At 45.4% G+C, this 21,416-nt stretch overlaps 1 protein-coding gene across 17 annotated transcripts in view; it reads left to right on the plus strand.

The window, feature by feature from the left end:
- The window catches only part of CDH23 (cadherin related 23), a 509,234-nt gene that overhangs the window by 310,788 nt on the left and 177,030 nt on the right, over nt 1-21,416 (plus strand). For 16 of the 17 annotated variants that reach the window (XR_005582753.1, XR_005582754.1, XM_039481214.1 and 13 more), the window contains 4 exons: nt 6,456-6,520; nt 8,045-8,282; nt 10,694-10,799; nt 11,682-11,809. Coding sequence is in view for 14 of the 17 variants with exons in the window: in XM_039481214.1 (XP_039337148.1) it covers nt 6,456-6,520; nt 8,045-8,282; nt 10,694-10,799; nt 11,682-11,809 (537 nt within the window). In the remaining 3 variants the exon portion in view is untranslated. Of the gene's footprint in view, nt 1-6,455; nt 6,521-8,044; nt 8,283-10,693; nt 10,800-11,681; nt 11,810-19,636; nt 19,696-21,416 lie in introns of those variants that run through there. The other variant, XM_039481207.1, reaches the window with a different exon arrangement.

Genomic DNA, 21,416 nt, shown 5'->3' on the forward strand with positions numbered 1-21,416 from the left:
GATAACAGGGATCTTGACAGCCTAATATAAAGGACGATCTCTTTTTGAGTTGGATGGCTGCTGTGTGCTTAGAGTCACCATGACACAGGATGTTTTCAGTAACTATACAACATGCAGATTTCTGAGGTCTGCTTTGATTCATCCTGAATTCACCGTCCGTGGGCCCACAACAAATATGGCTGGATCACCTTCCCATTTAATCCAGTTTAGCAAAAACAGATCTACTGGGCCACATGCAGGGGCGGCTCTACAAATTTGGCCGCCCCAAGCAATCATTCCCGGGAGGCGCCCCCGAGCCGCGGGAGCAGCGGACCTGCCGCGGGCATGACTGCGGAGGGTCCGCTGGTCGCGCGGCTCAGCTGGACCTCCCGCAGCTGCGGACGGTTCGCTGGTCCGGCGTCTCCGGTTGAGCTGCCGCAGTCATGCCTGCGGGAGGTCCAGCCGAGCCGCAGGACCAGCGAACCGTCCGCAGTCATGCCTGCGGCAGGTCCGGTCGTCCCGGGGCTCCGGTGGACCTCCCGCAGGCATGACTGCGGCAGGTCCACCGGCCCAGCCTGCCGCCCCCCTGGGAAAGGGCCGCCCCAGGCGGGTGCTTGCCCCGCTGGGCTCTAGAGCCGCCCCTGGCCACATGGTATGCTGGTGAAACTCCATCGATTTCAGTGGCGTGAATTGATACAATAGACGTGAATTTGACTTTTATTTTTAACTTGTTTTCTGTTTTGAAAATATTTATTTATTAGACACTTTGTAACAGCAATGTCTCAAGTGTGCCTGGCATTTACAAGCTTGGCCTAAATAAACTCTGACTGAAAGCAACATAATAATTCATGGAGATTCTCTTGTCCCTCAAGGTACAGAAGCCTGTGTTTTTGGAGCAGAAGGTCCAGGGTCTGTTCATTCCCAATGCCACATTTGTGTAATATAGCTAGCAATCATGGTGGATTTGTTAGAGAGACTGACAGGAAATTAATCTGAACAAAGCAAGAGACAGGAGCAACAAGAACCGAAGTTAGAACTGAAGGGATCTTTGATTAAAACAATAGTACTAACAGTATATAAAGGGAACCTGGAATGTGCAGCATTTGTCACCTTGTACTGTTTCATTTGTTAACAGCCTGCTAAAGTGGGCACTGATGTGCTGTATAAAGGTGTAGCCAGAAATCCATTCCTTCTCAGTGAACAGTTGGGGCTCTGAGAACCATTTGGCTGAAGGGCCATCTGGACACCTGTGGATAGATGTACTGGCCACATTAACTCAGGGCAGCCTGAGAGCTCTCTGTGCAAAGATGAGGTTGGATCAAAAATGAGGAATCTGCTGCTTGTGTGACCACTCATTAGCCTTCTCCCTAATGGGGTGGAATGCATTTGGTTCAAGACTTCAGAGAACCTTTTCTCAAAGACAAGTTCTGAACCAAGAAAAACTGAAGCCTGATGCTGAAAGAGCATGCGGGACGATTACCCCAGCAGGAAATTGCAACCTCTCAGCTTCCAGCTGGCAGGGGAGGATAAACACCCGGAAGGCTTGCTGGGGGGAGCTGAGCTGTCGCAAATTGATAGGTATGTGGGTTTCTTACAGGGAAGTCCTGGCCAGACCAAACAGCAGTTCTCCTGAATACTGTAGAGGCATGGGAGGTTGAACGAAGAAAAGGGAAAGAAGGAACAGAGTCAAGCAGCAATTACTTTTGTTTGTCCTCCTTCCCATCTGACAAAGCTCTGATTCTCTGCATTCAGGGTGCCTCCTTAATGCAGAGTGATTAGGGATATGGATGCAGCACTGTGATATGCTCTTCAAGAAGGGTGCTGTGCATTAGAACAAAACCAGAGACATTTCCTGCAAAGTTTTCCCTTTTGTTGCTTCATACTCCTCCAAGACTTTCATTCATAGGAGGGAAAATATGCCGGTAGTTTGGTAAGAAACCTCTCCTTGCTTATTGTGGCAGGAGCTGTGCTTATAAGAGAAATAAATGTTTTGTGTCAGCTACTCCCCACTGTGAGGGGAAAATGAAGTGAGACATGTGCTTGGACTAAGGAAGGAGAGAGTGACTGCAACACTGTCCCCTGTTACATATAGGGAACTGGTTCCCTTGTCTCAACTAAATGGAACTTAATGCAATGAAGAACCCACTTCAGAGGAGTTTGCCATCACAGCTTCAGTGTAAATGCAACATCCTGCTGCACCAACTGCAAACAAAGCAGTCAGGACTGCACAGTTCCCCATGTAGTATTTGCTGTGTGCAACTAAAAGATTCATGCTGCTTTCTAGAGGCAGGCTCTGTGTGTAGTAAGAGGCCTCCTAGAATCATAGATTATTAGGGTTGGAAGGGACCTCAGGAGATCATCTAGTCCAACCCCCTGCTCAAAGCAGGACCAATCCCCAAATCCCTAAATGGCCCCCCTCAAGGATTGAACTCTCAACCCTGGTTTTAGCAGGCCAATGCTCAAACTACTGAGCTATCCCTTTCCCCCTCGCTGTGATATCAGCCTGGATTGAGAGAGAGAGAGACCCTTTCAGAATCACTGGTCTCCTGGTGGGATTCTCCCTGGCTACTTGGCTGTAATTAAAGGCAGGGGGTGGTTTGCTTAATGAAATTGTAATGTACAGAATAAATAAATCAAACATTACAGCATTAGTAGGCAGAAGACTGTTCAGCTAAATGTACTAGCAGGTGTTAAAGGTGTGCACTGCTGGAGTGTCACTCAACTAGCATTAGGCATTAAGAATTCACTGCCTGAGTTGGGAAGACATTTTGAGAAATATATGATTTCTCTCCAGTTAGTTTTCGCATTTGCTGCTCCTCTTCCTTCTCTCTCCCTCTCTCTGTGCCTGTGATGCTCTCTCTGTTCATACCCCCTTCTTCCTCCCCACTCCCATAACTGTTAGGCAAGCTAAGCACCGTTAAAGGGGTTTCCTCCCCCTGTGATACTCTTGGACATCTGTTCTGTCAAGGATAATCAAGGACATATAAATCATGAAGGTTGCAGGAGAGTGTTCTATTCCACCCCAGCCCTAAAATACAGCCCTTTGATGGCATTACGAAATGAAATGTGCTTCTGCCCCTGCCTTTCCCTGTTCCACTGGAACCAAAGAAACCCAGACAAGGGATCAATTTAGAAAAGACATTTAAAAAAAAAATAGATAGTTTGGGATTTTTATTCCACTTTTCTCATTTTAAAATAAAATTTTCTGGTCCTTTTCCTTTGCTGCCATTCATACATTTTTTATATATTCATTAGAGAAAAGACTTTAAAACATCCACAAATCTCGCCTTGCTCACCCAGAGTGACACTTTGAGCTTTACACGTTTTGCTGGGAAGGTTGTTATTATTTTGCCATGGTCAGCCTGCGAAACTCATCACAGCTCCAAATGATTTACATGGATGGGCTGCTGATGGTGAAAGGCCTCAGATTCTGCTAGGAGCTAAAAGCACAGTAGCAGCGCTCAGCCCCTCTTTCCTCTTCTGTGCTAAGCAAACTTCTTCTTACATAAAGAACATTTACCTTTCTAAACAAAGAGGTATTTGCAACGTTGCATAATTTTCCTTTCAGAACATTGTGTGGCGCTAAAAGAGGTTGCGTTCATATGTGTGACCAGGTGTGTGTCTCATACAGCCATCCTGTCTCTCTCTCTCTCTCTCTCTCTCAAAGAATGTGTCAACATTCCCAGATAATTAAAAACAATGTTTTGGGGGTATTTGGTGCAGGCACTTGACAGTGATATTTTACATGTTGTCCCCATATATTTTCTTATGCATTTATGAGCTACCATAGGCGTGAGCATGATTGCAGTGCACATCCCTCTGGGGCACTCGGCACATCAGTTGAACAGGGGAGACTTTGGAATAAGGGCAACAGGGCATATCCCTGCTGTTACTAAAAGTGCTTTGGGATCCTTAATATCCAGGGTGAGGAGATGAGACCCTTTTTATTTTATTTTTTTATTGTTAAGGTTTCGTTTGAAGGGGGGGCACAGAAATGCATGTCACTCACTTTAGCTACCTTGGAAGGGTAAAAAGCTGAGTTGACCCTACTATGATTTGAATCTTTTGTTGTAACAAGATTGAGTTTTCCAACCTGACCTTTAGACCATGAAGCTGTCCCTTTCAGAGTCTGTATTTTATTGTTATGGTGAAATATTGACAGTGAATGGTGTCTACTGTTGTTTGGATAATTCAGAAACATAAGGGTGCAGAAAAAGTGATTATGGGGGTATTGAAGTAGGACAATTTTTGCAAAGGTTTCTTATTACATGTCTGTTGCTGCAACAAAAAGGGGCCCTTAAGTATCCAGTTAGGATTCTATCTGTGCATCTTAGATACTTATTTGGCTCCCATAATCATGGTATCTTGGTGCTTTTGATGTATTCATCCTCACAACACTCTGGTGAGGTAGAGGAGTGCTAATAGCGTCGTTTCAGAGAAGGGGAACTGAGGCAGTGAGAGACTAAGTGGTTTGCCCAAAGTCTCACAGTTCCTTGAGCTGCCACAGAATTCCTGTGTGTAGGGTGTCTAGAGTCCCAGGCCCTAACCACAGGAGCCATCCTTCTTTTCCAGGAAAATACTTTTCAGAATTGGGTTCTAACTTGTCTGAGAACTGGTGTTTTGGCTCCTCTGATTAAAAAACCCCACCACCATGGAAATTGTGGGCTGGGGTGAGTATCTAGCATTGACCAGTGGTGACTCGTCCAGAAGTTTAAGGGAGAAAATTGACTGTCTAATCCTCCTCAGTCGTGGAGAGGGATGTTCATTGTGAAGGGAGTGTGGAGAGTGAGCATGGAGTTTACAACTATGGGAGCTTTCTCTGTCCTCCAGCAGGCATCAGAAGAGCCCCTGAGTGGGAAAGCAGGATATGATTTCATATTTCAGATGCATGAATAGGTTTTGCGTCTTTCTTTCCTACTGCAGCACATTCTACTAGGTATTTGTATTGAATGATAAACCGCAGTTAGTCCACTTGCTATCAAGGAAAAATAAAACAATGTGACAATGGACTTGTCCCAAAAGACATTGAGTGCCAGATCTGTTGTAAAGATCCAGGGTGAGTGAAAGCCAGTTTTCATGTGCTTGAGCTAGCGCTTAGGTGACTTTTAAACACCAGAGTTATTTGAACAGGGAATAGAAAATGTAAATAAGATTATACAAAATGATGAAATCTGCTGTGGTACATGCCTGTTGGTATTTTCCCTCTACTTTTGTCCTTGTAAGGCCACGTAAAGTGAGTTGGCATAAAAATCAAAGCTTTAAATGGTTCCCATCTCTGGGTTGCCTAGAGTATCTGTATTTTGGACTGTAAGAGCTTTGGGGCAGGATCTGTCTTCATGTCTGTGTTTTGTACAGCGACAAGCACATTGTCAACACTAAGTAAATAGTAAAAATGTGCCTCAATCTCAGTTTTGGTACTTCTGCATCTTCACATGATTGAGACTGGCGTCGATGGGTGTTGCCATTGAACATGAGAAATGAGGACAGTAAATTACCCAGTATGTGGGAATGCCCTTTTACCTACTTTTAATTGAGGATTGCTTGACCTCAGTTATATGGACTGTGACTCCCTTCTGTAAATGCCACACTTTTATGTCTTATTTTCTTTTCTTGGCAAATCAGGCTTTGCAATTTTCTCTGGAGTCATCCCCCACTCCCACCCCATGTTAGTGTAACTGCCCCTCATTTTATTGTGTGGATTTTTGTAATGCTTTTTTTCTGCAGGATTGTATCATGGACAGTTCAAGCATCTTGTCTTTCATAATCATTGTATTAATTTTCTTTTCAGTTTTCTCTGTCTTTTATTATGCCCCATTGTTCACAGATGTATTTTTGTGTGTGCTATTTACTGTGCCAGCTCATCTTGGTATGTAAGTTAGAGTATATGAAAAGTTTCCTACTGCTAAAGTTTTGTGGACATGGTATAAAGAGGATTTGATGGAGTGTTGTTATCTAGGGCAGACTATGAATCAGGGACATACACAGAATACATTTCAGGAAAGCAAAAACATCTGAGTCCCAGATTTATTAGGTGAAAAATGTCAGCTAACAAAATCTGCACTGGTGCTAGCCTATTAATTCACTTGTAAGGAGCAGGGGCAGAAAGCAGCACTGGATTTGTATATCCACTTGGAACGGATTTTGGGTGCAGCTCCTGCTATAGGGAGCCATGGCAGGGTGGAGGATCAGAAAAGCAGAGTTAAATAGTTATCCCCTCAGAGGAATTGCAGAGGGGAGTGTAACAACCCCATACCTGCACCCTTTCTGCAAGATATCCTAGAGAACAGGGAGCATATAGGTAACCTAGAAGGATGTCCAAGGAACCATCTGGTCAATGCAGCAGCTATATGAAGGAGAGGTTGAATTAAGATTCCTATAGATTTTTATATGTTTTCCTAATCAGAATTTACTTTTTAAGCTGAAATTCTCATAAACATCTTTGTTATTAATATTCCCTTTGTACTTAAACTTTTTAGGCAACTGACAATGATGTGGGCAGTTATGGGAAAGTCAGCTATTTTTTCAGTGATGATCCTGACAGGTAAGTGCGACAAAACCCCTCCGATAGTTTCAGTTCCTTAAAATCCCCTTTCAGTCTTGCCATGAATTTACAAAATTGGAATGTTGGTAACTTTAATCTGTGAAGTCTTTCTTGAAAGAGAGGCTACCATAAACTGTTACAGGGAGGGCAAATTGACCCTAATAGAAGGCCTATTCCAGTTTTTAAATGGCTTGTTTTCTATTTAAATTCCTCATGTGGTTTGGGTGCTCATAAATTGAGGGACAGACAGGGCTGGATCATACCAGAGGGCTTAATCCTACTCCTATTGAGAATAGTAAAACTTCCATTGACTCCAATGGTATCAGCCCTGTACTAAGTGTGGATACTGTTCAAGCCATCTCTGCCAGTTCATATCAGTCCAGATCTATATCTGGTTTTGGTGTCCATACTTGGAAAAAGGATAGTGGAAAATTGGAGACGGTTTAGAAAAAAGCTACAAGAATGGTTTGAGGTTTGTCAGGCACAGCTTAAGATGAGAGATTTACAGAACTCAGTCTATTTAGTTTATCAAAGAGAAGACTCAAGCTGTCTATAAGTACCTGCACAGAGAGAAGTTTTCTGGTACTAGACTGAGGTTTAGTATATCAGAGAAATGTGTAACATCATCCATGGCTCGACCTATTCAAACGGGAAATAAAGTGCAAATTTTAACAGTGAGGATAGTTAACTTTTGGAACAAGTTACCAAGGGATGTGGTGGATTGTCCATCACTTTGAGTCTTTAAATCTGGGCTGGGTGTTTTTTAAAAGATAGGCTCTTGTTCAGCCATGAGTTGTTGGGCTCCATACAGGCTTGCTAAATTAACAGGACTTAAGCCTGTGCTTAAAGAGAAACACACTTAATTGCTTTGCTAAATCAGGACCTAGCTGCACAAATATGTAACTAGAGGCCAACACATACACTTAACAACAACTTATATGATAGTATTAGAGCTACACATGAGACTCACTGCTGCCATGGGTGAGTGATTGGGAGTCTTTTGCTACAATGGAAGGAATATGGTATTGACATTAAGGCGTAAAAGGGACAAAATTCATCCCGGATGTGATTCCATTGACTTCAATGGGAGCTGCAGCTGCTCAGCCCCTTTGAAAATCAGGTTGCTTATTTAAGGGTTTAAATGTGGATTTGGGTGCCAGAGTTTGAAAATTTTGTCTTTGACCTCTTCTTGCCTCAGTTTCTTCAGGAGTTTGGCTTTAACTTTCCTGGTGCCTCATTTGCTCTGTCTGTAAAATGGGGTAGATAACACCTACCACCCAGAGGCTGAGGGTGCATCAGTGTCTGAAAAGTACAATGAGATCTTCAGTTGGAAGAGGCTATAGTACTGTGAAATGTTACCATCAGGAGGAACCTATGAGATGATGCGCACAGCATCAAACCTTTTCCAATTTCTCATCTATGCCTCTTTCTTACAATGTTGTTTCAGGCTGCTGTTTCCTGTCTGCCTGAAATGAGGGTTTGATTTGGTAACTCCTCTGCTCCCCCTCTTGTTTTGCTTGACAGGTTCTCTCTGGATAAAGACACAGGTGTGATCACACTGATCGCCCGGTTAGACTTTGAAACGACGCAGCGCTACACTCTGACTGTGATTGCCAGGGACGGGGGTGGGGAAGAGACTACAGGGCGAGTGAGGATTAACGTTCTGGATGTCAACGATAATGTCCCCACTTTCCAGAAAGAATCCTATTTGGGGGCTCTCCGGGAAAATGAGCCTTCAGTCACTCAGGTGGTCCGTCTCAGGGTAAGAAATGGAAGCACCGATTCACTTTCTACTATACTTCCTTTTCTCCAGATACACAGTGGTCAATATTATTAGGGGGACCTGTGATCCAGGATTTCTCCAGCTAGGGTAAGTCTCAGATGGGCCAGGAAGAGGAGAGAAACAGCATAAAGTGCATTTTAAGTCTTTTTTTCTCTTCACTCTTTTAATTTCTTTTTTATTCATCATTGCTCTCTGTCATCCCCTCCCATTTGAAAGCAGTCTGAAGCCCGGGTGGTGAAGCCCCACGGAGAGAGCTACCCACTATAATTAAACCCTTTATGGATGCAATTAAACAGGAGTGTTACTGGTCAGGAATATGGGGTTGTGGGAGGAAGGAGGAGAAGGAATTGCAGACCATCTGCTCCTTTGCATGCTTTAATTACTCCTTATTGTGAAATGCAACTGACTTTGCTTCTCTAGCAGCCTAGACTTTCCCCATGTCCCTTTCCTCCCCTCCTCCCACCGTGGCTTCCTTGGATGTGTGCAGGATTTACTGTATCAGACTTTATTACACTGAGTGATTGGGACTTCCCTGAAGGCGCTCTGGATTTTATGACAGGATTGGAAAGATGCTAATGAATTCAGCTAAGTAAAGAGAAGAATGTGTGAGAGGTTGGGAGAGCTGAGTTTCCATTATGAGTGTCTGTATAATCATTGCTTTGGAGTTCCTGTGAAATGCAGGGCTATAGAAGGACAGGAACATACTGTTAAAGGGAAATGTAGAATTACTGAAGGCAGTGGAATTTCCATTTTGATAGGTTTGAAATTTGAGACAAGCTTATTCAACTTCAAAATTCATCACTGGCATGACAAGCTGTACACGGGTGGACAAGCTCCACAAATGTAGACAAGCCATGCTTAGCAAAGAGGAGGCGAGTCACAAGAATTTCCCATCCCAGCTGTATCATCGCCAGAGTTACCCCTGGAGTGTACCATACCCACTAGCAAAGCTTTCTCCAGAATGCAAACTTATCTTCATTATCATCAGATCCCTTCCTGATGAAATCGCATTTACCTGTGGGAGTTGAGCAGTTTGTTGCTGATCAAATTGTAAGCTTTTTCTGTTTAAAACAAGAGATGATGGAATCCACTTGTCTCCTTGAGCATGACAAGAATAAACTAGGCCTTTTGCAGTTTTCTTCATGCTGGTATCCGTCTTCAGTAAACTCAGGCTGTGTGAGTACTGTAAGAGTATTGTGGTCATCTCTTAGATATTTTAGATCTAAGTGTCTATTCTTTATAGGTGTGAGGGAATGGAGAAGATGCATTTAAGACACAGTGACTCTTCTCTCTGTGGTGGGATGTGAAGAGAGATGATGATTTCAAAACTCTGTCATCTCTTGCTGCTCACCAATTCACAGAGCAAGGTGGTGTCTATCATTAGTGAATGTTTCTGTCTTGCCCTCACAAACTCTGGCAAGCAGTCCAGAAGGAAGGAGGACACCTTATCCAAGGCACACGTAAGTGAGAGGAGGGAAGGTTATTTGGCATAAACATGAGGATAAAAGGGTAGTCCAGAAGAAAACAGCAAGAGGAAACCAAGCCTTTCTGCTTGTTACAATGTAAGGGACCCTGTGATGCAATATATAAACTCCGCCCTAGCATGGAAGGGGTTAAGAAGTTGCTTTGGGCTGGAGCGGCCCCGCCTCACCACACCTGCAAATCATGCCAGGACTGGAGGAAGAGTTAAAAAAGAGGGAACTCCACTCAGACCAGGCAGGCCTGGAGAGAGCACTGACAGCTGCAGAGCCCTGCCCTCGCAGGAGGAGGGTACAGAACCCCTGAGCTGAAGGGGGAAAGAATTGAGGCTTGCACTAGATCCCAGAGAACTCTGAAGTGGACGCTGATACTCCCAGGCCCCTCTGAAGTCTGGAGGGAGCTGCCTGCAGGTTTTTCTTTGCCTTTCTTTTAACCCCATTTGCTGGCCAGAGGCTGTTTGGTGGCATCACTGGGGACACAGAGAGGGAATGAGAGGCCCCAGCCTGAAGGTGAGCACTGGCATGCTGAAAAGACCCCATAGCACCTGCTGTGTGGATGAGAATGGAGTAATTGGACAGATGCAGGCACTTTCCACGTAGCCTAACGGGGGCACCCTGCCACAGACAGATCTGTGACAGACCCCCACGCTCACCACCTAGAATTAGTTATGACCATATTTAGACTAGGGCAAAGGCTGATATAAACCTTAGGAACATCCATTTACAGATCTCCATTCCCATACCACTACTGCCTCCCTTCTATACTGTTCATTTCTCCCTAGCCCCTTCTCTTCCCATCTTTTCCCCAAAATTGTTTGCCTTCTCTTCTCTGCGTATTAGGCTGCAGCATTTCTCAGAGACAGCGTCTGTGTTTATATGATAACACTGGGGCTTTTTTCTGCTTCAACCTAGGCAACTGATGAAGATTCCTCTCCGAATAACCAGATCACTTACAGCATCGTGCAAGCGTCAGCCTTCCGAAGTTCGTTTGACATTAGTGTCTCTGAAGGGTATGGAGGTGAGCGCTGTTGGGGCACTGGTAGGGTGCGCCACGAGGGGGAGGGGTAACGGGCCGAGTGGCACTCAGGTGGGAGTGGTGGCTTGGTTATATACATTAGCCTTCTCCTTGGGCATGGGCTAGAGCCTGCAGCATTGGCTGCATACAGAAGGTGGTGTGTGGATGTGCCATTCGGTGCTGTTCTTCTGACTCCTGGTATCAGGAGAAGAATCAACCAAGATTTTCAAAAGTGACTAGTCATTTTGAGTGCTTCGGGTATGGGGTTCCCAGCTCAGGCCACTTTACTGGGGGCTGATTTTCAGGAAAGTTTGGGTCCCTGCTTCCCCCAGAAGGAGCAAATCAGGCCCCTTTAAGGTGTCTCAATTTTGTAGTTCAAAATTGAGACCTCCCCCCTACATTTGTTACTTTTGAAAATCTTGGCCTTAATCAGGGCAATTCTGCTAAGAAATGCAATTGCTTTACTGGGAGGGGTGGGAGCTGGTGCCCGCTCTGAAGAGGGGCTGGCTATACCGCCATTGAGTGACTGAGGCTGACTCAGAGTAAATGCTTCTGTGGATTACTAAGGGTGCATCGACCCTGGAAACATTTGTGGTTATCAGCACTGGAGCAACTGCACCAGTGCTAGCCATGGTGGGCTCTGGCATTGTAAGCACTGTGACCAGCTGCTGCCAGTGGTAGCACAAGTGCAGTTATATCAGTGAGGAATAAAAACTCAGATTTTCCTAGCGTAGACAAGATCTAAATGCGTTGCTCCAGGAGTTGTACCAGACAGACTTCTGCTGCTGCTGTTTGATGCGTGCGTGCGTGTGCTCGGGTGTATGTGTTAGCTGTGAAATGGGCTAGTATCAGCTGCATTTACTCCAATGCTTTATGCCATTTCAGTGATAAGTGTGACTCGTCCTCTGGATTATGAGCAAGTCTCCAATGGAGTTATTTATCTGACTGTGATGGCCAAGGATGCTGGTGTCCCATCACTTAACAGCACTGTTCCCATCACCATAGAGGTGTTTGTAAGTACCAGCTGTGCCTTCCATTGCACTCTTCCACTCCCCACAAAGTCCTACCCCAAGCAGGCAATTCTCATCATGGCATACTAATGGCTAGTAGCATGGGCACTGCCAGATGAGTATGTCCACATGCTTGATGTCAGTGCCCCAGCCGTTTTTCTACTTTAGTAAGAATACGTACTTCTGAGGGCATTCTGCACCAAAAAAATAAAAATTCTGCGTACAATATTCTAAGATTCTGCAAAAATTCTGCAAATTTTATTTGTCAAATAAATGTGGAGGCTCCAGCATGGCACTGGGGAGCACAGGCCACTGGCTGCACAGAGGCGGGAGATCACTGTGCAGCTCCCCCCAGGACACGGACTCAGCGATGAGGCTGCATCCAACCCTGACACAGAGCTAGGACGTGGCCTGCCCCAGAAACACTCCAGGGCCCTGTCCCTCCATGCCAGGTGCACCAGGTGTGGGCAGGATCCAAGTGTGCAGGGGCTTAGTGTGGGGAGATCCAGGTGTGGTTGAGAGGGTTCTGTGTGGGGCAATCTGGGTATAGGCAGCTCAGTGGGGGATCTGTGTGCAGGGTGGATCTGGATGCACGGGCTTTTTGGGAGGTTCTGGGTGCAATGGTAATGGGACTCTGCAGGGGGATCCAGGTGAAGGTGGCTGGGGCTCAGCGGGGGAGGTGTCGTCTGGGTGTGTGGGGGATAGAGGTCTTGGCAGGGAGGTCTTGGTTTGGGGGACTCAGTGGGGGGGCCAGATGCTGGCAGAGTTGAGCTCAGTGGGGTGGGAATCCAGGTTTCAGCTGCTTGGGGCTCGGTAGGGTGGGGATCCAGGTGCAGGTGGCTCATCGGGGTGGTGCAGGGTGAGTGGGGCTTGTCAGGGAGGGTTCTGGGTGCAAGGGGGGTGAGGCTCAGCAGGAATGTCTGAGCATGAGGGGGTCTGGATGCACAGGGGTTGGGCAAATAGGGGAGCTGCTCCCTGTACAGTGATCCCTCCCCTTGCACCTGAGGCACGATGGGTGCAGGAAGCATGCAGGCTGGGAGAGTTTGCAGAGCTTCCTACAGCCAGGGGAGAAAACAGGGGCCAGCTGGGACTAGCAGCTGAGCCTGGTGCAGGGTAGGAGCCACCAGCTGGGTCTTCCCCAGTCCCATCCCCTGCCCCACAGTGATTTACCTCTCTGCCAGCTGCCCTGGGAACATGAAAAATACTGCTGGGGAGGGTCACATGACCACTCTTATGGCTTCCCTTTGCTTCCCCATCAGAAAGTCATTTTTCTGTTGGGAAGCAAAGAAATCTGCAGGGGACATAAATTCTGCACATGTGCAGTGGCACAGAATTCCCCCAGGAGTTTGCATTTACATAGCACCTTTCATCCAAGGATCTTAAAGGGCTTTACAAGCCCTGTGAGATAGATAGATACCATTCTGCTCATGCTTTGGATATGTAAAATAATACGCAGAGAAGTTAAGTGACCTCCCAAAGCCCGCGGACTACATAAGTGGCAGAACCAGAGTAATGCTCCAGGGTCCTGTCTTGCAGTTTCCTGTTGTAAACACCAGATGTTGCCTTTATATCATAGAGCGAGATCACCCAGCACCCGTGGGTATATACGTAATATATCGTCTGCATACGATACAGTACATGTGTTGTATTTACATGTTTGTACATGTAAATATATATGCACGCACATACACTCTTCTCTCCATTATTTGAAATTCCCTCATAAAAGCAACCTAAAGAAATAGCATTCCTTTCCCTCTCAAATGTGGGGTTTGGGTTTGTTTTTTTTTAAATAAAACCCATCTGACCCCACCCCTTGTGTTTCTGATTGAGAAGTAGCCTTGTATGAGCACCAGCATCATCAGTGATTTTAGCAGGTACATGCACATCTAAGGAATAATTTTTGTTCATAATCTTCTCTTGCAGAGCTAGCGGAAGCAGCTCATAAACTGATATTGGTGTGAGCCGCAAGCAGAGTGAAAAAATTCTTGCCGAGAGTTCCTTTACAAAAATAACATTAGTAATGTCAGGCTGGATTTTCAAGGTGCCGAAGGGAGTTAGGAACCCAGTTCATTGAAAGGTAGAGTGCCTAACTCCCTTTGATGCTTTGCAAACCCAAGCCTTATGGGCCTGTAAGATACTGCCCAATACATTATAGTAGTTTTGAGGAGAGAGTTGAAATCTGGTGGCTAAATAAACTCAGTCTGTCTCTAACATTTGCTGTGTCTGAGCTACAGAGGGTGATGCAGTGGAGAGACCTAGCTGCTCTCTGAGGTCTCATGGAAACAGTCAACAGAAGTCAATCATCAGGACCCCATTCACCTGTTCTCCTCTGCTTTCACTGCGTGAAAGCCATTGAAACCCAGGCATGCAAATCTAATTGTAAAGGGCTTGAGCTTGCAGCAGGGTGAGGAGCATGATAGGGGTGGTGGTTAGGAGTGCAAGGATAATACTTAGCAGTTATAAAGTGCTTTCTGTCTTCAAATAGCTGAACAACATGAATTATTATGTATATTTTACAAAAAGAGAAACTAAAAGTTTAAGTAAACTTGCCCAAGTCTACAGAAAGAGTCTGTGATCACTCAGGCTTAGACCATAGTTCCTGCTCGGAGTCTGTTCTCAGCCCACTAGATTCCTGGTATAGTCTTTATAGGTTATGTGTATTCCGCACCTGATGGTGATTGCTTTGGGAATCTGACTCTTCTTCATGGAAACTGCTAGGTCTCCCCAAGGTGTTATCAGCTCAGCATCCTGGATCTTACTGTAACTTTAACTACTCATGCTGTGGGCACTTAGTGTTACACAGAAACAGAAGGTGTAAGTTCAGCAGAGTGTAGTATAGATGGATTCACCTAATATGGAACTGGTATTGGTAATACCGCAGGAGCTGACTGGTAAGAGTGATGTCTTCCTTTTCTCCTTCTTATGCCAACTAACCTGACAAGAAGCCTTGGGAGATTCCTCCACTGAGTTGCTTGCAAAGCCATGGAACACGGGGATCAGAATGGGGTGAAGAGAGCAGATGCCTGATAGGAGAGTGTCTTCATTCATTTCCATCTTTGCAAAGTTCAAAGGGATTAATAGAGGCTCTTCCTTTTTCTTCCCCCATTTTCCTCATTTTTAAAGAGCTAAAGGTGCCTGAAACCAAATGGCACAGAGTCTGACATGAATATCAAATGCACATTAGCACTTCCAGTGTCTGAAATTATCAGTCACTGAATCAGTCACAGTCAGTTGTTTATTTTTCAAATGCTAGCTGTCTTGGCTGGATAAGGCTTGGGTTGCTGCATTGTACCGGATGCTTTCTTTGCCTTCTGCATCCTGATACAGATGTTCTTATCAGAGATGGTATGTGTGTGCTGATGGGGGAATTAGCTTATACATGTTGCTCTGCAGGATTAGATCAGATTGTCGATTTGCAACATATTGTGATTTGACAAAGTCTCAAGGAAGGTATCAGCAATGGAGTCTGTTTACTTGATAACCCTTCAGTCTAATTGTGATCTGATCTGATCTTGCCTGTAAGTGGCATCAATGCACGGACCAGAAGATGGAGGAACTCATTGCTATCAGAAGTGAGTGATTTCTTCTTCCCTCTTCTCCCTCCTCCACAACTCTTTTTATAATATTATGGGGCGGAATAAGAGGGAGAAATAAGGGAATTTAGTAGTGGCTAAATACTTCCTCCCCTGGCTGTTCTATGGACAGTGTAATCACATCTGTCTAAAGACCACACTTGAAAAGGTCATCTCCTTCTGGCTGATTTTGTACATTGATGATTTTTAAGTAGCTGTCACTTTCTCCACTTTCAACCAAAGGGATTTTCTCTCAACTGAAAAAAAAGATGATGATGATGAAGAAGTGGCTCACAATGGCACTTAAAGCAAAAAAAGACAGAACAAGAGAGTGACTGAGAGTGTGGAGGGAGGTAATTTTTTTTTCATCCTTTGCTTGTTGGTTTTTAATAAAGAAGTCAAACTCGCTTTGTAGATTTCCCATTAGGGGACAATAAGCTTTTGTAGAGGGAGCCGATGAATTAGAACTAATAGCAAGTGTGATGCCAGGATCCCAGGAAATATCACCACTAATAAGTTTCTGCCTAGCTCTCCGTCACTGACATTCTAGACGCCGTTTTGCGCAGCGAGCCAGTAACTCTAACTATATATAAGTATATAATAAAAGAGGTGTTGGTGATTGACAAAGTCTCCCCTTAAGAGAGGTTGCTAGACTGGCTGTTTGCTTTGAGAAAGAAAATAGAGCCTTTGGCAAGGAAGGTGGAGTGATGGGGAAACATTTTAAATCAGTTTCTCTGAAGCCGATGAGTCAAATATAATGAGCCTGGGAGCAGGGTTGGTGGTGGGCAGAAAGTGAGGCTCTTACTCCCCTGTTTGGGTGAATCAGTTCTCTTGAAGGAGCGTAGGAATTGCCATACTGCTCAGACCAGTGGCTGCCTAGGCCAGTATCCTGTCTCCAACCGTGGCAAGCACAAGACAATTTGGGGAAAAGTGCAAAAAACCTAGTAGTGAAAAATGACAGAATAAGGTTTCCCAGAGTTGGCGGGAATTTATTCCATAATCTCTCATTTATTCACTTGCTTTCCCCATCCATGTTCAGACATCCCCCCTCCCACCTCACAATGTGCAAGCTTGTTACTGAGTTCCCATAATTAAACACTAAATGCAGCACTAATAAGTTTGATATGTTTTGATGGATGGGTTTCCCAATAGCCATGTCCTCCAAGAATGAGAGTATAAAGCGGAGGGGATTTCCACATTAAGGTTCATCACACTGCGAGGAGGACTGTGTGCAAAACTGAGCATCACAGAAGTGATGCAAAGGCTGATTAAAGATCACCTGCTTCCGGCAAAGATAGCAGAGGATGGCAATTTAATTAGAGTGTGTAGAGCATCACTGGCATGTGAAATGGCCTCAAATATCAAGTTCAATGGCAAAAGCATCAGTCATGGCTATAGGGCTATCAGAGGCCTCTGGAAGCTCATCCTTGATCTAGGGACTCAAGCAAATGGGGTATTTTCTCCTTTCTGTTGTTGGGTTTGGTCAGTTTAACATTATTTGAATGGCCTTTAAAACACCTTCAAGCTGATCCTTCTTCCATTTTTAGGAATATTTTAAACCAAGTGGTGTTGATCTAGTTCATCAGGACAGCAGTTGTCTCTGTCTCCCAGCAGAGACAAGCTTAAAGGGAAACCATCAACATGAAAAACATATTTCTTTTCTGAACCTTTTTGTATCTACTAGTAGAGACAGGATCACTTAACGTTACCATACCTGAACATGGTGGTGGCAATCGTCAGTCTTGAAAGACTGTGGTGTAAGTGCAAAAGTTGTTCACTTATTGTATGGCATGGTCAGGGCCGGCTCCAGACCCCAGCACGCCAAGCGCGCGCTTGGGGCGGCATTTTGCCGGCAGGGCGGCAGGCGGCTCCGGCGGACCTTCCGCAGTCATGCCTGTGGGAGGTCCACCGGAGCCACGGGACCAGCGAACCTCCCGCAGGCATGACTGCAGAAGGTCCGCCGGAGCCGCCTGCCGCCCTCCCAGCGCACCCTCCGCAGGCACGTCTGCAAGAGGTCCCCCGGAGCCGCGGGACCGGCAGTGCGCCCCCTGCGGCATGCCGCCGTGCTTGGGGCGGCCAAATTCCTAGAGCTGCCCCTGGGCATGGTGCAGCATCACAAGTGGCTAAAAAGTTCAATTCTCGTGTGACAGGCCTTGTCACCAGTAGTGTAGGCATAAGGAGCAGGGTCAGAGGATATAACTAATATACTACTAGCACTTGGGGCCTGTTGCTCTTCCCTCTTCTCTCGCTTTGCTTTCCTTTCTCTCAGCCACCTCTCTTCAGCCTCTTTTGGAGGGCTGCGCTGCACCAGGGGTCAATGTAGCCTGTTGCTAGCTGCGTCTTCCCAGCTTGCGGTGTTGATGTGGAGAGTTTTCAAGTCCCCTTTGCAAACATCCTTGAACTTGAACCAAAGTCATCCCAGTGGCTGAGGAACATCTGCAGGTTCTCTGTTCAGGAGATCCTGTGGAATGCATCCTGCATACATCTGACGCAGATGACTGAGCCAACAGAGACATTTGTGTTTGAGAGTAGATTAAATTGTACAATTTTGCTTTCTCAAATGCTTCAGTGTCAGGAACTTTGAGCTCTCACTTGATGTGTAGAGTACAACGAAGACAGCAGGTGTGGAAGGTGTTTAGCCTTCCCTCATGCCTGCTGTAGGAGGTCCAGATCTTGCTGAAAACACACGTCTGGTAGCCCGGTAGCTTGGTGTTCAGTGTTAGTTTCCTGTTATCCCACGCGTTCTTGGTCAGTTGGTCAAATGCAGTAGCTGCCTTTCTGATGTGAGAATCAGTTGAAGAAAGTGAGCAAATAACCTGTTTTTTGAGTTATTTATTAGGTATGTTTGCTAGCGCTTTGTGTGAAGTAAGCTTCACTGCTTCTCCTGCAGTTAACTAGTTGGGTTCTCTCTTGCTTAATGCACCCCCACCAAAAAAAACCCAAAAAACCTCATCACCACCAAGAAATGAGCAGAAATTCCTTTTATAAAAACGTTTATAGGGATTTTGTGTTTAATTTGGTTCTGTTATGTACAAGGGGCTCACTGAGAAATGGAAATCTTTAAAAATGAGTCTGTTTAAAGTTGTCAGTAGACTCTGCTGGCTGCCTCTTACAGCCTCTGGCAAAGTCATCGCTTGTGCATCATGAGCCCGATTCACCGTTGTCCAGTAGCCCCTTGATGGTGGCTGAGATGGCTCTAACTTGCACCTGCCATTGAACCACTGCCAGGTGGACCCAGAATAAGGGAATCACGAAGGTTGTATAAAGTCACCTCCCCTCATCCCCTATGCTGTAGGCCGTGCACTGTGCAGAGCTCATGCGCACCAGTATCCAATCTTGTTTACACTGGAAGCCCTACATCAGCACGGCTGCAACTGTACAGCTGAATTCTTCTGTCTACATAGCAAAGTCCACAATGGGGGTTAGGTCAGCTTAACTGTGTTACTCAGCAGTGTGCATGTTTGGGGTGGAGGGAGAGGTAATTTAATTTAAATATATAGCAAAATGTATACAGGATTGAACTATAAATGACAACTAATACTGGTAGTTATTAAATGTGTATTGCTCACATCCATTTTATTTCAAAAAGACATCAGCAGGATAGGCACCTTAGAAGTGGTAACTAGAAATATTCATGAATATATTATTTTATTATTTCAACAATATACCCTTTCAGAGATGAATGTATCCTAGGTATAGAATGTATTCAGGGATCAATATTTAACTGGTGAAATCATTCCAAAGCTAAGGAACTGTTGCTTCTTACCTTGGCGTACATCATGTTTACATGTCCAAAGAGCAGAGTAATAAAGTAAAAGGCTATAGAAAACATGACCTATGAAGAAAGGTTTAAAAAAACCTGGATATGTTTAGTTTAGAGAAGAGAAAACGGATGGGGGAAACTGGTAACAGTCTTCAAATATGTAAAGGGCTGTTATAAAGAGGGAGGGGAGACCCAGATTGGTGGGGTACTGCCAGGGGGCAGCACCCCAGTTAAAAGGGCACCAGGGTCCAGGGAGCGACATGGGGGCCAAGAGGACAGGTGGATCACCGGCCTGCAGAGAGGGCTCCTGACTGGAAAAAGAGCTAATTCCCTAAGAGACCAGCAGGAGGTGCCACAGGGGTGAGTCTGCATGTCTACAATTGGTTATTACTTAACATCTGACAGCCATTGTGAAATGAGTCAGTGATCTTCCTTTGCTAGTAGACAAGTATCCAAGGCACAAATACTGCAGAGTTCTTTGGGGAGTCTTAGTAGAACAGTTCTTGGAGACTGCACTACCTTCTCACCCTTAGCAGTGGTTTCGGCATGTTTAGGTGAGTGTGGCAGTGTGGTAAAAATTGCACTACCACTGTCTGTGCCATGGTTGTCCTGTGGACAGAGGATTTGTTGTCCCCAGAAATGTCATCTTTCATCAGCACTACATTCACTTTTGTAAAAGAAAGTGAGTCCTTCCCTCCTCCTTGTAATCAGGAATCAGATGATTCTTGTTTTGTGCAAAATAAAAAGATAACATGACTTCCAGGACCATGTGTCATTGGCCAGTGTGATCCTGAATGATAAAGTCTTTGTGTGCAGCTCTGAGGAAGAAGAGGGAGGAGGAGATGTTGCTTGTATTTGTTTTTGGCTTTTGTAATGTTTTGCTCCCTTCTAAAACTGTGTGCTGGAGGAGGAGGAGGCACTCACAAGACATTCTCTAATGAATAACAGAAAGAGAGCAGTTTATAGCACCAGACTTAATTAATTGAAAATGTTTATATCAGAGAAGGAATCTCCTTGGGATTCTGTACATCAGTTTCCCTCTCCATCCCTCCCAGAAACTGTAAGCTTGGTCAGTAGCAAAACACGAGAGAATCCACCACTTTTCTCTGCAGAGGCAGATAATTAATACAGTCCTGTTAACATCTGTACTGGTACTTGTGCACATGCAGAGAAGCTAACGAAAGGAAGCCACTATGGCTTCTGCTCCATTTGAAACGTCTATAGATGAAGGATGTGAGTGGTGGAGGCACAGGCGCTGGCTTTCTCATTTCCCCAGGGGTGCTCGATCCCTACTCCGCTCAACCCTCCCCAACAACGTCCCGTCCCCACCCTGCCTCTTCCCACCCCCACCCCGTGTCTTCCCACTCTGTTCCGCCCCCTTCCCCCAGCACCTCCTGCACACAGCTGAACACCTGAGCCGCAGGAGGTGCTGGGAGGGAAAGGGAGGAGCTGATCACAGGGCCCGCCAATGGGTGCTGAGGACCCACTATTTTTTTTCTGTGGGTGTTCCAGTCCCCATACACCCATGGAGTCAGTGCCTATGGGTGGAGGGAATTGGTGTTTGTGTTTATTTTAAAAAATCAGTAGGGAAAGACACCTTTTGCCACAGTCTCATTTCCACTCCAGCCACTTTGAACCATTGAGTCAAAGTGGCCAGCAGAAATTCCCTTGTGGGGAGATAAGCTGTCTGCAGGCATAAAGCCGGGAAAGCTGGCTCCTTTGCCAGCTATGCACTCCCTACTCATGGTATGAAGAACCTGGGGGCAGAAGGAGCATTGCTGGAGCTATGTTTTCCATGTCAGTGCTTTCTGTTTGACTGGCATAAGGTCCCAAACAACACAGAACCAGGGCGCCGTAAGTGGCTCCCTTATGCCTGCCCCACTCCTTTTGTGCTGACCACAATTTGGAAGCAGAGAAGAGATGAACCCTTTGTTTTCAAGCTTCTTATGAGAGCAGTAGAAAAAATGGAGTAGAAAAGAAATGTTCAAAATAAAGTGCCTTTCCTTTCCCAGCGTATGCACGACCCCTAGACAGTGTTAGCAGATAACAATGCCTACCCTATACATAGCACTCTCATCTCCAAACAACTTTCCTATTGTAGCTAATTAACCTTCACAACACCCCAAGGAGAGAGATGTTGTTGTCCCATCCTATTGATTAAGAAACTAAGGCACAGAAAGACAAAGTATCATAACTTGACCAGAGTTGCAATGGAAGTCTGTGAACAGATCTTCCTGGTTGTAGCCTTGTGCCTTAACCACAAGACAATCCTCCC

Source organism: Mauremys reevesii, linkage group 7, assembly GCF_016161935.1.
Source record: "Mauremys reevesii isolate NIE-2019 linkage group 7, ASM1616193v1, whole genome shotgun sequence".
NCBI lineage: Eukaryota > Metazoa > Chordata > Testudines > Geoemydidae > Mauremys > Mauremys reevesii.